Source organism: Cajanus cajan, chromosome 6, assembly GCF_000230855.2.
Source record: "Cajanus cajan strain Asha chromosome 6, NIPB_CcT2T_4, whole genome shotgun sequence".
Taxonomy (NCBI): Eukaryota; Viridiplantae; Streptophyta; class Magnoliopsida; order Fabales; family Fabaceae; genus Cajanus; species Cajanus cajan.
In genome coordinates, this window is record NC_138522.1 from 36,048,267 (window position 1) to 36,062,485 (window position 14,219).

Below are 14,219 nucleotides of genomic sequence, written 5' to 3' on the forward strand. Positions count from 1 at the left end.
GCCGCTTCTCCTTTCTCTCCCTCACTTTCATTTTCACACTCACTTCACTATTTTCTTCTTCCCCAAATTCCCTACTCACCTTGCTTGGGTCATTCTCTTCCTTTGATTGTTCTAGGTGCTGAGTAGATTGGTGGTGGCTTGTTGAGACTTTTCTTCTCCGTCTCTTTTCTCCATTCAAAGCTTCTTCTCTCGTTCTTCTCTTCCCGGAGCTCAGAATTCTTCACCGAGGTAAGGGAAGTTAGGATTTTGTGTTGGTTGTTGTTGAGTGAGTTAGAAACTCACGGATGGTGTGATTCTTGAGGAATTGATGGTTGTGTTTGAAAGATTTTCGTTTTCGGGGTTTCGGGGTTTGATGAAAAATTTGGGATTTTTGGTGATTTATGGTTGCATGCTGAAAATGAGTTGGTTTTCGTGTTGTTTGATGAAATCGCGACATTTTGGATGGATTGCATGTGTATGGATGACTTGATTTTGCAGGTTTTGAAGGAAATTTGCAAACTTGGTGAGTTGCTGCTTGGTATCACGCCGAGCCCAGTTCTTGGCATCGGGCACGTGACCATCAGAGGGCTCTATTGGGCAAGCCTGTCAGGCGCAAAGTTGTGTGCGCCGGGCGAGCTTGAGAATAGGAGCCTCTTGTTGGACCACGTCGGGCGTGGTTGGACCATGCTGGATGCGATATTAGTAAGTAACTTGGTTTTTGGGTTTCTGATGTTGCGCCGGGCGTGACTATGTCTTGCCGGGTGTGGAGACTCTTTGGGAGTCTCTGCCAAGGGTGGCACCAGGCGCAATTGGTGTTGCACCGGGCGTGAGACCTTGGGGAGGTCTCTGCCTCCCTTGCGCCGAGCGCAGTTTTGGCACGTCGGGCGTGTGAGGCTCCTTAGAGTGTCTGCCTCCTAGCACGCCAGGCGCAATTGGAATTGCGCCAGGCACGTTTGAGCCTTGGTGCTCTTTGGTTGGGCCACGCCGGGCGCAGATATGTATTTTCTATATATATATGCTGTTATACGCCGATATATGTTGTTGTATGTTGATATATGCTGTTATATGTTGATTAATGTTGTTGAGCCGAGCTGAATTGTATGCTGATTTAGGCTGTTAATGCTGATTGATGATATTGCTGTGTGGTGAGATGTTTATGATGAAGTATAAAAATGAGTTGTGTTGTATGCTGTTATTGCTGTTATGTTGTGCTATGCTGCATGCTGATATAAACTGTTGTAGGCCGTAAGGCTGAGCTATTGTAGGCCGTAAGGCTGAGCTATTGTAGACCATAAGGTTGAGCTGTTGTAGGAGATCTCTGAGCTGATATGCGTGACGACGCATTTTTTGTTTACTGCTGTTTTTGCTGAATGATGTGAGCTGTATATGTGAGGAGTTGTATGCTGATGATTGCTGAACTAGATGATGTGTTGATAAGCTATAGTTGTTTATAATTATTGTACTAATATATCTATATATGCTTATTCTTTTCATTAGCTTACCCTTTGTTGTTTCCATGTGGTTTGGACTACAATGATCATACTGTGTATGGGAGCAGAACAGGGATAGGTTGGTGTGCGTGAGGCATGTCTGCAGTTGGCAGATAGAGTTACTTTTGTTGTTTTTGGCCACTAGTTTGGCTATTCTGGCTGTATTTTGTACTTGGACTTTTTAAGCCCCAGGCTAGACATATTGTATATACTTTATTTGGATATATGTATGTTTTATTCTGTGTGGTGCTGGTGTTGTTTGCTGTGTGACGGCCAGGCGGGTCGTTACACTTTCGATCTATTAAGGTATAAAACATTCATTTGAACATTTAAACTTGTCATTCATAATAATTAATGATCGTTAGGAACAGTTTGTATGTCTCATTTGATTAGCATTTGTCTAAAATAGTAACTTTTACAACACGTTTCTTACTAAAAAAAATTAGTATTTGTTATCATTAAAACTTATAAAACATGAGGGATCTAAAATCGTCTTTTAGCTTAACATGCTCTCAACATTATGGACAACAATTTTTCATAGAGAAACCTTTATTTCATGTTGGCTCTTATCTGTATGAACATATTTATATTATTATCATATTTTTCAAGAACTGTTACATGTTAATCTTAGTTAGTTGCATCTAGTTTTCATTGCTAGTAATTGTCACGTTAAATATAGGGATCATAGTAGTTGTTATATTTTACATTTTATGTTTATACGAAATATAGAAAATAGAAAATCTAGCAACCGTATTTTCATCTACTCTTTTCCTTCATTTTCATGATTGGTTATTTAGAATATTTCGAATGAGATATAATGAATATTTATAAAGTATTTTTAGGATAAGATTATCTTATTTCACCATACTTGTGCACAAATGTACATTAGTGTATATAGATATGTATGACTTGTCCCTCATTAGTTTCTTTTACGCTCTTAATATTAATAATAATAAAGTATTTTTTATCATACAAATTTAAAAAATGACTTGTACTCGTGTTTAAAAATAATTTTGTTGACTTATTTAAAATTAAGTTATAACATTGTTAATGTAGAACAAACTTTTAAATAGAACAATAGATCAAATCAAACTTTTCAAAAAAATCAAGCTTGGCAAAGAAAAAAGCATATGATAAATAATTGGTCAAACTTAAACTTTAATTTTATAGAACAGGTTCAACATGTATTCCCATATCTAATTATTACAAACATGAAAATGTAACATAGGGTATCAATATAACTTTAAAATAGGTTGACCTACTAACTTGGGTTGGCATGAGTGAAATAATCTAAATCGCTTAATTAAGTATTCAAACTTCAAATTCTGCCTTTTGTAAATCCAAAGAATTCATATTGGAAAAGAATGTTTACTTGTCAAACTCTTAAGAATTTTTTTTACTTATTTGACAATACTCTTTAATAAATAAATAGAAACTCAGAAAAAAGTATAACATCAAATACTCTATAAAATTATAATTCATATTCTTATATATCAATATTATTAAAGGTTAAAATATTAATTCCTAAATTATAAATAAAATATTTAATTTAGAGAGTAATATTCTTATTTTTTATTTTCTTAACTAAACATGCTTAATATTCTTATATTTTTTTTTTAAATTTTCATTCTAAACATTATTTATATTATTAATTAAATATTTATTTATCAATCACATTAAATTACATTCTTTTTATTTTTATTCATATACTAAATTTATTTATTATTTCCAATTAATTTTTTAATTCATAATTCTAAAATAAAGTTAAATATGTTTTTATTAAATATCAATAATTGCACATAATATTTTATTAAAATTTAAATGATGAATTATAAATTCAAAATATGATTTACATTTCAAAACCTTAATTTGCCATAATTTAGTTATATAAAGATAAATATTGTACAATATCATGACTTATATATATTTTTAGCACATGTAAAATTAGTGAATTTTAATTTCGAGTTATATAACTTTTTTATATTTTTTTTAAAAGTTATAAATATTATTTTTAGTTATTGTAAAATATTTTTTTTTATTTTGATCCCTATAAAAAAATTATTTATTTATTATGTCTCTAAAATTTAAAATCACTATTTTTTTGTATCTAATGACCATTTTAACACACATACACATATATAATACTTATTTTAAGGATTTATAATTTTTTTTGAAGTGTCATATACAAATAAAATATCACAGACATCTATAAATATCACTTGAGTTAATCACATAACCTTCTAATAATTAAATAAATAGTTAAAATGATCATGTAATAATAATGACTAAAATTATGATTTTGAATTTAAAAGAAATGAAAAATAAACAATTTTTTTATAGGAATCAAAATTAAAATATATTCATTTTATAAGGATTTTTTTTTTTTTTTGTAAAAATAGGAAAGATTACAAAGATATGGTTACAATGAGGATTGAACTTAGGTCCTCATGCTTCTAACTTCCTCAATCCCTCCCCACCCAACCACTAGGCTAATCTTAATGGTTTTTCATTTTATAAGGATTAAAAATATATTTAAATATTATATTATTATTTTAATATTAATAAGTCCTTATAAGTTAAACTAAAATTCATTCTCTTGTCTAACTTATTATTAAAATCAAGAAAAATAATTAATTCTAATTTATTTTTTTTAAAACTACTCATAACTTATTCAACCAACTACTTATTAAATTAAAAATATTTTTTGATAAACAATATATTTTATAAAAATAATTAAAAAAAAGTGTTTTTAGTTTGATTCTCATTAAAAAAAGTTTCTAAATAACAGTTTTGATTTGTATCTCACAAAATTCTTTTAGAAGGGGAAATATTAATTTTGCCTTACTAATGCAGTTCTAGAAATTTCGTTTGCATAATTATTAATTGAAACAAAAGGTTAGCAAAGTTTTCAAATTCAAAATCCTGCATTAATACCTTAGGTGGGGACAGACATGTCCTTTGTCTAAAAAAGTAAAAGTAAAAAATGAAAATTAAAAATTAACATGTTTTTTATTTTTAACTTCGGTGACAAGTCATGTAGTCTACGCCTATAAATAGCACTTCTCATTTCCAAACCATAATTCTGAGTTGACACTGTCTTGTCTCAATATTCCGCATTCCGCGTCACTGACTCACTGAGTCGACTCTCTTGTAGCACAATGACGCTTAATTTCTCCTATCACCGTCATCGCACATGACTCTCTTCGTCGATTTCGCTTCACTTTCTGTAAGTAAGCGTTTCCTTCACTTTAATTCCTTTGGTTTCGTTTCAGATATTTTTTTCTCTTTTCTTTTCTTCTAAGATTCGTTTCACTGTTTGCATGGTAGCTTGTTTGGATAGGAATCTGATTTGTGGAAAAATATCTCCTCTCCATTACGCCTTAATTGGAATTATTGTTTGGAAATTGTTTCATTTTTGTCTGCATTTTCTTCCTGTTGCTGAGGTAATTGGAAACGAAGAAAATTCCTCATTTGAGGCACAGTTTATTGCTTAGTTTTAATCCGATTGAATATTTCTTCTTTGATGGGGAATTGGGAAAGTAAACAGTATTTTATTACATTTTTCTGATTGTTGAGTTTAATTGGTTGAAGTTTTTTTTTTTTTTTTTTCATTTTCTCTGACTGAAGATTTTGTTTCCTTTTGTAGGGAGATTGGACTCCAATTCCTCCTTCTTTTATCAGCATCAACAAATATTCGTATAGCATAGAGTAAAACATATCAGCTAAGAAAAAAGCCATGTAATCAATTCAAGGAGATGTGATCTGCTGATCTTCGTTTCTCCAAAGTTGTGTTTTCGGGAAGTCTTTCTGAGACCTGATTTCTGGAAAGAAACTTGCAATACACATATTTTAGGATTATAGTCCTTGTATGATTAGGTTCAGGCATGAGGGATCAGGAAGGAAAAAAAATGTAGTTGAGGTTGTCGTTTTTTGCGATTTCCTATTAATTCTTTGATGGGAAATAGTTGAATTTTTCTTTTGTTTGTGAGGTTCATAACTTGTTTATTTTTGAGCCAGCAATGTTTTGAACCTGTAAATTGATAATGGCTTGTGTGGCACTTCGTCCAGTGTGCGGAAAATCTTATAACACCCGCGGTGAATTTACGGGCTGTTTCAGTCCTCATTTGAAGGACTCAATTTTGATTTACCTAACTGTTGGTGAATCTGTGATTCCTATGCATATTATGGAGACAGATTCAATTGCTTCAGTGAAGCTGAGAATTCAAACCTTCAAGGGATTTTTTGTTAAAAACCAGAAGTTGGTTTTTGAAGGGAAGGAATTGGCTCGTAACAGATCTTGTGTTCGTGATTATGGTGTTGGTGATGGGAATGTTTTGCACCTGGTGCTGAGACTTTCTGATGTCAAAGCTATCACAGTTAGGACTATGTGTGGAAAGGAGTTTGGCCTTTATGTACAGAAGAGTAGGAATGTTGGTTATGTGAAGCAGCAGATTGAAAAAAAAGGGCAAGGGTTCTTGGATCTCAAGGATCAAGAACTGGTATGTGAGGGTGAGGCACTTGAAGACCAGAGACTTATTGAAGATATCTGTAAGGACAATGATGCTGTAATTCATTTTTTGGTCAGAATATCAGATGCCAAGGTAAGGACTAAACCAGTTAAGAAGGATTTTGAATTATCAATTGAGGCATCATATGCACACAATCCAGTGCCAGATTCATGTGCGGAGCAGTTAGGGTCAGTCTCTGTACCAAATAAGGTCCTGGAGAAGAAGCAATTAAGAGATTTTCTTTTGGAACCAATTATATTGAATTCCAATATCAAAATTCCACCAGTGATCCAAGAGCTGATTAAGATCACTTCAGATGGGTTAGAAAAAGGCCGTAAACCAATTCAATCCTCAGAGGGATCAGGAGGAGCTTATCTCATGCAAGATTCATCTGGCTTAAAGTATGTTTCTGTTTTCAAGCCCATTGATGAGGAGCCAATGGCAATTAATAACCCTCGAGGCCTACCTGTTTCTGAGGATGGTGAAGGGCTAAAGAAAGGTACAAGAGTAGGACAAGGTGCATTCAGAGAAGTTGCAGCATACGTTTTGGATCATCCTAGGAAAGGACCACGCTCGTATCATGACAATGAAGAACAGGGATTTGCTGGTGTTCCTCCTACAGTCATGGTCAAATGCCTGCAGAAAGGATTTCATAATATTGAAGGTTATCAGAATATCTCAAGTAATGTTAAAATAGGTTCGCTTCAGATGTTTATGAGGAATATTGGAAGTTGTGAAGAGATGGGCCCTAGTTCTTTTCCGGTGGAAGAGGTTCACAAGATTTCTGTGCTAGATATCAGGTTGGCAAATGCAGATAGGCATGCAGGGAACATTTTGATTGCCAAGGATGGTGAAGATTGTCCAACTGTCCTCATTCCAATTGATCATGGCTATTGCTTGCCTGAGAGCGTAAGTCTTCTAACACTAAATGCATTAGTTTTGTTTTCCAGTGTAAGAGTATTTTAAGCTGGTGGTGTTATGGGCAGCTATGTTGTGTCTTTCTTAATCTTAATTCTACTTCTCATGCATGTCTACTTCGTAATAACTTATATAACTGCTGAAATGCTGTAAAATTCTGTGTCAACTCTTGCTTTATATTTGCCACTGCTCTCAATGTTATTTGCATAACAGATTACTTTACAATTAGAACTGAATATTTCTGCTTGATTTTCGTAGGCATTAGACTACATGAAAAGTTGAATGTTGACTCTTCTTTAAATTCACTACTGAATATCTTCTGATTTTGGTTTTGGTTACTTCTACTTCATCTATTTTCACTCATTGCTTTTGCTCTCTTAACCCCTGTTGAAATTCTCCTATACCTTTTATCGCAAAAACATTATTCATTTTTTGCAATCCTTATTCAGACTTCAAATCCTTTTCAATAATCTCAATTCTCAAATTAATTTGTCATTTGTGCACTGTCTCTATTCCCTCGGTTGATTTTTTGGCTATCCTTCCTGATGATATGTATATCTATTATTGAATATGTTGTCCTATCATACTTGGTGTGCATTTGGTATCATTTATTAGGGGAAATTATCACTTTTTTCAAAGCACTCTCAGGAAGTTACATAAAGAAAAATTCAACAAAATAAGAACTCGGAGGAATGGTTTTCTGAGGTTTACTAAACAGCGAACTGTAGTTATTAACTTTTATTTGTTGTTGCTATTCTCAAAAGGAGTTCAATTTCCCTTTTGTTTTTTCTTCTACTTATTCAGTTATTCTATTTTCAACTTTCGCAGTTTGAAGACTGCACTTTTGAATGGTTATACTGGCCACAAGCTAAGGAGCCTTACTCCCAAGACACCATTGATTACATAAAATCTCTGGATGCTGAACGAGATATAAAACTTTTGAAGTTTCATGGATGGGACCTTCCTCCAAAATGTGCCCAGATCCTTCGTATATCAACCATGCTTCTTCAAAAAGGTGCAGAGAGAGGACTCGCTCCTTTCGCCATTGGAAGCATCATGTGTAGAGAAACGCTGAAGAAAAAATCTGTCATTGAGCAGATTGTTCTGGAAGCAGAGGAAGCTGCACTTCCTGGAGCAAGTGAAACGTCATTTCTTGATCTCGTTTCAGTGATCATGGATATTCATTTAGATGAGCTATTTCCCTGACTGCATATATATACATAGTTCACAACTTACTATTACTATTTTGCTAATATGTGACAAAGTGATCGTGCTTCTTTTGTCTTCGAAGAGGATCCCTCGGACTCGTTTAGTAGACCGTGGTTAAACTTCTGGCTGACCACCAATCAAGCATTTGATGCTTGCTTTGCATTGTCGACTTCTCTTATATATATATATAATATCTGGTAACTTGGAAATATATTGGAATATTGACCAGGAATGTTTATGGAGGTCCTGTGCAATATTATCCATCTGTGATGTTCTTTAGTGAATATAAAACTGCTTAAATAAGGTTGTACTTATGATAGAAAAAAGGGAAAATATTCTCCCATGTTTTATTCATGTTGTTTATCTTTTAAATATGTTGAACTTCTGCCAGGTTCTTTCTATAGAGCAGGGAATTTTTGCATCTACCTACCTCTCTTGGAAGGAATGAATCAAGGTGAAATATCTTTGTAGGGAGGGATGCAAATGAAAGAATTTTTATTTTTCTGTTTCAAAACCTGAGGGATAGACCTGAATAAAAATAAAACTCAATAAATGGTAAGAATGTGCCAGAACATTTTTGTAGCTAGAGTTGTAATTTGTAAGTTTCAATTATTGATTAATTAATAAACTAATTATCTATTTTAGTATATAATCCAAAGTTGACTTTTCTTGCTTTGGAATGAGGTGTAATTCCTTTCCGCCAAAATTTATTATATATGTATAAATAAATAAAAAAATATAGTTGAAAGTCATTCCTTTCCTCAATGACTTGTAGCTTGATCCCATGATCAAGTGATCAAGTTCTATCGTTTCATTGAAAGTCCCAGATATCGTGTAGCAGAGAAGAAAAATGGAACTTGTACTTTTATTTTTATTTTCTTAATTTTTATTGTTATACCCAAATAATTAGGATTGTAACATATTTACCATCTTATGCTTCACTGGGGTTGTTAATTTTGAGCATTAGTGTTATTATAGTTTAAGAACTTCATATTTTCTATAACATTTTTGCAATTATAACTAATTGTATAATGGTAATAACACAACTAATAACAAAATGTATGTAAAAAATAAATAAGAATAAATTACACTTTCTCCCTTAAGAGATACAGATGTTATAGTCCGCTCTCTCAATAGATTCTAATGTATATCACTTTATTTATTTTTTAAATTTTTGTTAAAGTTCCGTTAAAAAAAATAATTTATAATCAAAACACTCTTTACACAAATATCTCATCATAGATATAAATATTACACCGTCTCCTTCTTATAAACATTATTTTCTCTTTAAAAAATTAAATATGTTACGCTTTAACAATATACTTTTTAATTTACATATTTAATTATTATTTTAAAAATAATTATAAATTTTACTAAATTAACTATATATATCATAAAAAAAATATTTTCATTATTATCTTTACAAAATATTTTTAAAGTTACATATCAAAATAAAAATAATTATACATGAGAATAATAAAGATATTGTTTAATTAATATAATTAATGTAATATTTTTATAAAAATTTAAATAAAATAATATTTTTATTATATAATATTAATTATATATATGTGTGTGTTTAATTAATATATTATTTAATTGGTGTTACTAATAAAATATTTAAATAATATATAAATAAATTAGTGTTTTCTAAGGTAATGCTAATATATATATATATATATATATATATATATATATGAAATATATAATTTTAAATCAATATATTTATATTAAAAATCTATTATTAAATAAAATATAATTATTATAAAATTTAACATATATATATATATATGTTAATTTATATTATATATTGATTTATATAAAAGTATAATATATAATTTAATTTATAGTTTTTATTTTATTTATTATTTTAATAAACTAATTTAAATTTAAGTAAATATTTTACAGTTTTTTAATTCAGTGAATGAATGACAATGAAATTAAAATTGTTTTGAAATATATTTTAATTAAAATTATATTTTTTATGAATAATTAAATTAAATTATTTTTTTTTAATTTTTTAATGATAATTTTTTAACAATATTAAGCTAATATAATAAGATAGTAATAATATAAGAGTTAATCATCTATACACTGTTAGTATAAACCCTAAACTCTAACCCAATCATATTTTTTAAATTATTTTATTTTATTTTTATTTCATTAAATAAGTAACTGACATTGCACTATTAAAAGATATGTTTGGTTGTCAGTTTAAAAAAACTTTACACTGGCCGTGTATAGATGATTAATTCATAATATAATATTTAAAATTTTAAGAGATAAAAGTCTAATTTATTTTATATTTTAATATATATAGAGTGAATAATATAATATTTATATTTTAGAAAAAATAAATGTAATTTATATTAATGATTAATTAAATTATCTAAATTATATATTTTAATGTAAGAGGGGAGAAGAGCGTAATATTTTTATCTTTAAGAGGAAAATAACGTAATTTATTTGATAAATAATTAATAAAAATAATAGACCGAATATAATAAGAGTTAATCACCTATACATTACTAGTGTAAAATTTTTTTTATACTAATAACTAATCATATCTTTTAATAGTACCATGTTAGTTACTCATCTAATGAAATAAAAATAAAATAAAATAATTTAAAAGATATGATTAGTTGTCAATGTAAAAAACTTTACACTAACTAACGGTATATGAATGATTAACTCATATAATAACAGTAAAATTCCTGATAATCTTTTTCTTCTATTTTCATAATAGCTATTTATGTTATTTTTTTATAGGCTATTTAATTAGAAGATTAAGTTTGATGTATCTCAGGTTGATTTCATGTACTATATATACTATGAAAAGACTCGCTTGAAAAATTATTCCCTTCTTAAGACTATCGAACTTAAATTGGAAATCCCATTTTATTTCAACCAATGTCATAATTTTCATCCTTTTCCCGATATTATGATATCATAATTTATAATAACCAAACGTTTATCGTAATAATTTTATTTATAACAGGTAAATATGTTTTTAATTTCTTAAATTTAAGATAAATTTATTTTTAATTTTTTAAATTTAAAATTAATTTTTATAATTTTAAAAATTATTGATTGTATCCTTATACCTAACTTTTATAAGAGTTTATGAAATATGGTCGCATAAAACATATATTTTTTTAATAAAAATATCATATTAAATTTAACAAATAGTATATAATTATCTCAATTTATTATTTTTTTAGATATATTATTAGTATCTTAAGAAATTAAAATAAAAATTATAAGAATTATAAAAATTAAAAATAATAATTTTAAATTTAAAAATAAAAATAAATTTATTCTAAATTTAAAAGATTAAAAATATAATTAAATTTTTATAATAATGTTTGTCTGGTGAGATATTGGCAATAATAATGAACTGCCGACATAATGAAATTGATCCATCCGTATCATAATGTCCTCTAAAAGTTGAGATTGCTTGCTTTACCTTCTAATAATCTATATACTTCATCTCCCAAACCTTCCTCCATTATCCATGTCCAGAGATACAGATACAGGGATGAAAATAAATTATACTGTTACAGAAACACTTCATAGGGTTTTTAGTACACAAAATATTTTTATTTTTATTTTTATTTTAAATTAAAAATATTTATTTTTCATATTTAAAAACAATTATTTAAAAAATCTCAAAAATATAATTTTTTGGAAATCATTTTTATATAAGGTCTAAGTTAGACTAAATTTGTTTAAAAATTTATTAGTTTGAAGCTTTTATTAAAATTTATTTATTTGAAAATGTTAGGTTCTAAGTCATTTAAAAAATTTATTAAATCTATAATTAATTAATTTAAATAAAATAAATAAATAAATATTTAGTATTTAGTATCATTATATCATTTTTTATAATATAAAAAATTATATATAATAAGTCAAACTTATAAATTATTGAAATATAGGATCCATTTATTTAAACTTTAAAAAAGTATTTCTAGATAAGTGTTTTTTAAAAAAATAATTTTTTAAAAAATTAAGATAGTAGTTGCCTCTTAAAAGAAAACAGAAAAATATTTATTTTTTTAAAAAAATTTATACAAACACATAAAAAAGTGTTTTTATTTTAAAAAACACTTTTATTAAAAAAAAATTACAAACAAACCCATAAATTATGTTTTATTTAAAGATCTTATTATAGTATTTTTTTTAAATAAATTATCATCATATATATCATATTAGATCTTAAAAATATATTTATATCATATAAATAAATTATGCTTGATTTTTATAAAAACTAACTTTTGTTTAATTTTTATCTTAATTAAATTATTATAAAATAGATATTTTAGTAGAGATGTTAGCGGGGTCAAGAATTATATAAATTAAGTCACACCTTTAAAAGGAATTGTTTATGAGAAGTAAATAGATTAAACTTTGGTCATATATTCTTAACCGTTGATGCCTATTTTAAAATATATTTAAGGATGTAAAAATAAATAAACTTCGATATATATATTTGTTAATATATTTATTTGATTTTTATAATTACATTATTTTTAATGTTTTGCTCCCTATACTTAAAAGTTACATTTTTAGCCTTACATAAACATTTTTTATATACATTAAATTTCCTCTAACACAGTTAACGTAGTGATAATGTCACAATAACTTTACATTTTAATCTATATCTATACATTTAATAATTAATTATAAGACCACGATGGACCCCTTAGTTTGTGAGATATCTTATCTGATGTTCCCATTAATAATTAATGGCTTGCCATGCATGCTCCTACGTGCTTTCCAGGCAATTGCGTTAATAAGCCAAACTGATGAAAAAAAGTGTAAAATTCGCATAACGCATTAGATCTGCTAAAGATAAGCAAAAAATAAAGTATATATAAAATCACAATAAAAAAATGCGAGATAAAAGACACTATTTACTGTAATTTTTCCTCAACAAAAAATATGATAATTAAATAATTTTGAAAAAAAAATGTTTTTCTCAAAATGTAGTAATAGTAGTTTCTAAAAAAAAAAAACTTTAAAGTTGTAATATCGTATAATTAATCCTTCTTTTAAACTTATTCAAATGCATTCTATATTTTGTAAATAAATTAATTTCAGCTCAATGTTAATTAATATAAAGAGTTATTCCTTTTATTGAAACCCATCAATTATTATTATTATTATTATTATTATTATTATTATTATTATTATTATTATTATTATTATATCATTAACATTATCATTATTATTACATTATTATCATCATATCATTAACATCATCATCATCATTATTATTATTATTATTATTATTATTTTATTTTCAAGAAACCTCCTTTAGTATAAGCTCCCAATTATGTGAAAGACATATTAGTTGGGCTTCAAATAAATAAGATCTATGAAACATAGTTTGCGACAAGGTCGTTCAATGCTTAAAAAGGTGTCGACCCCCAAAATAAATGATAGGATTACTCTTATAAAAAGTTGGCGGAGGTGCTATACTAATGATAATAATGATATTTGACAATAATAACAAGAATAATAAAAATGTAAAAAATAATAATAATAAGTGGACTTAATGATTTTAGCGATGACTGGAGGGGCTGTAATTGTAGTAATGACTATAATATTGACATAAATTAGGTTTTAACGGTAAAAAAGTAGATTAGGTGAAGGAAAAACATGAAAACCAAACTACTCCATGTGTAGCCTCTCTGGTGAAGGACACCCCACAGAATCAGCAAACAGCAAGCTTATAATAATGGACAATGGAGGCTCCTGAAGGACCACAAACTGATTCCCTCAGATAAAATAAAATAAAAGTCTTAATTTATTGGCTAATATATGTATTATTATTATTCTTTATATCCTGTCTTGTATTTCAGGAACAGTTTTAAAATCAATCAAATTACATAAGTGACAAGAACTTTAGGCAATGTTAGCAAGTTGTTTTTTTTAGAAAAATAAATAAATAAAAGGCACCGATCCACACGTCACATAGCCAATGTGCTTGCGTGTAAATGTAAGCAAGTGGTAATGCCCCCAAAGTCAAAATGCATAAATTATGATACTACCTTTATCTTCTGTCGGTGAAATGAAAATGCTACTACAAGACAACAACAACAACAATAAC

At 28.0% G+C, this 14,219-nt stretch overlaps 1 protein-coding gene across 2 annotated transcripts; it reads left to right on the forward strand.

Moving 5' to 3' along the window:
* The first annotated feature begins 4,536 nt into the window (after nucleotides 1-4,536).
* On the forward strand, nucleotides 4,537-8,476 carry LOC109814421 (phosphatidylinositol 4-kinase gamma-like protein). 2 transcript variants are annotated; one of them, XM_020378837.3, is made up of 3 exons: nucleotides 4,537-4,695; nucleotides 5,116-6,886; nucleotides 7,724-8,476. In XM_020378837.3, exons 2-3 carry the CDS (start codon nucleotides 5,513-5,515, stop codon nucleotides 8,099-8,101), a joined length of 1,752 nt encoding a protein of 583 aa, XP_020234426.1. In that variant the 5' UTR covers nucleotides 4,537-4,695; nucleotides 5,116-5,512; the 3' UTR covers nucleotides 8,102-8,476. The 2 variants fall into 2 exon arrangements, with proteins under 2 accessions (XP_020234426.1, XP_029130401.1); XM_029274568.2 differs by having other exon boundaries at nucleotides 4,543-4,699.
* Nucleotides 8,477-14,219: the final 5,743 nt, after the last annotated feature.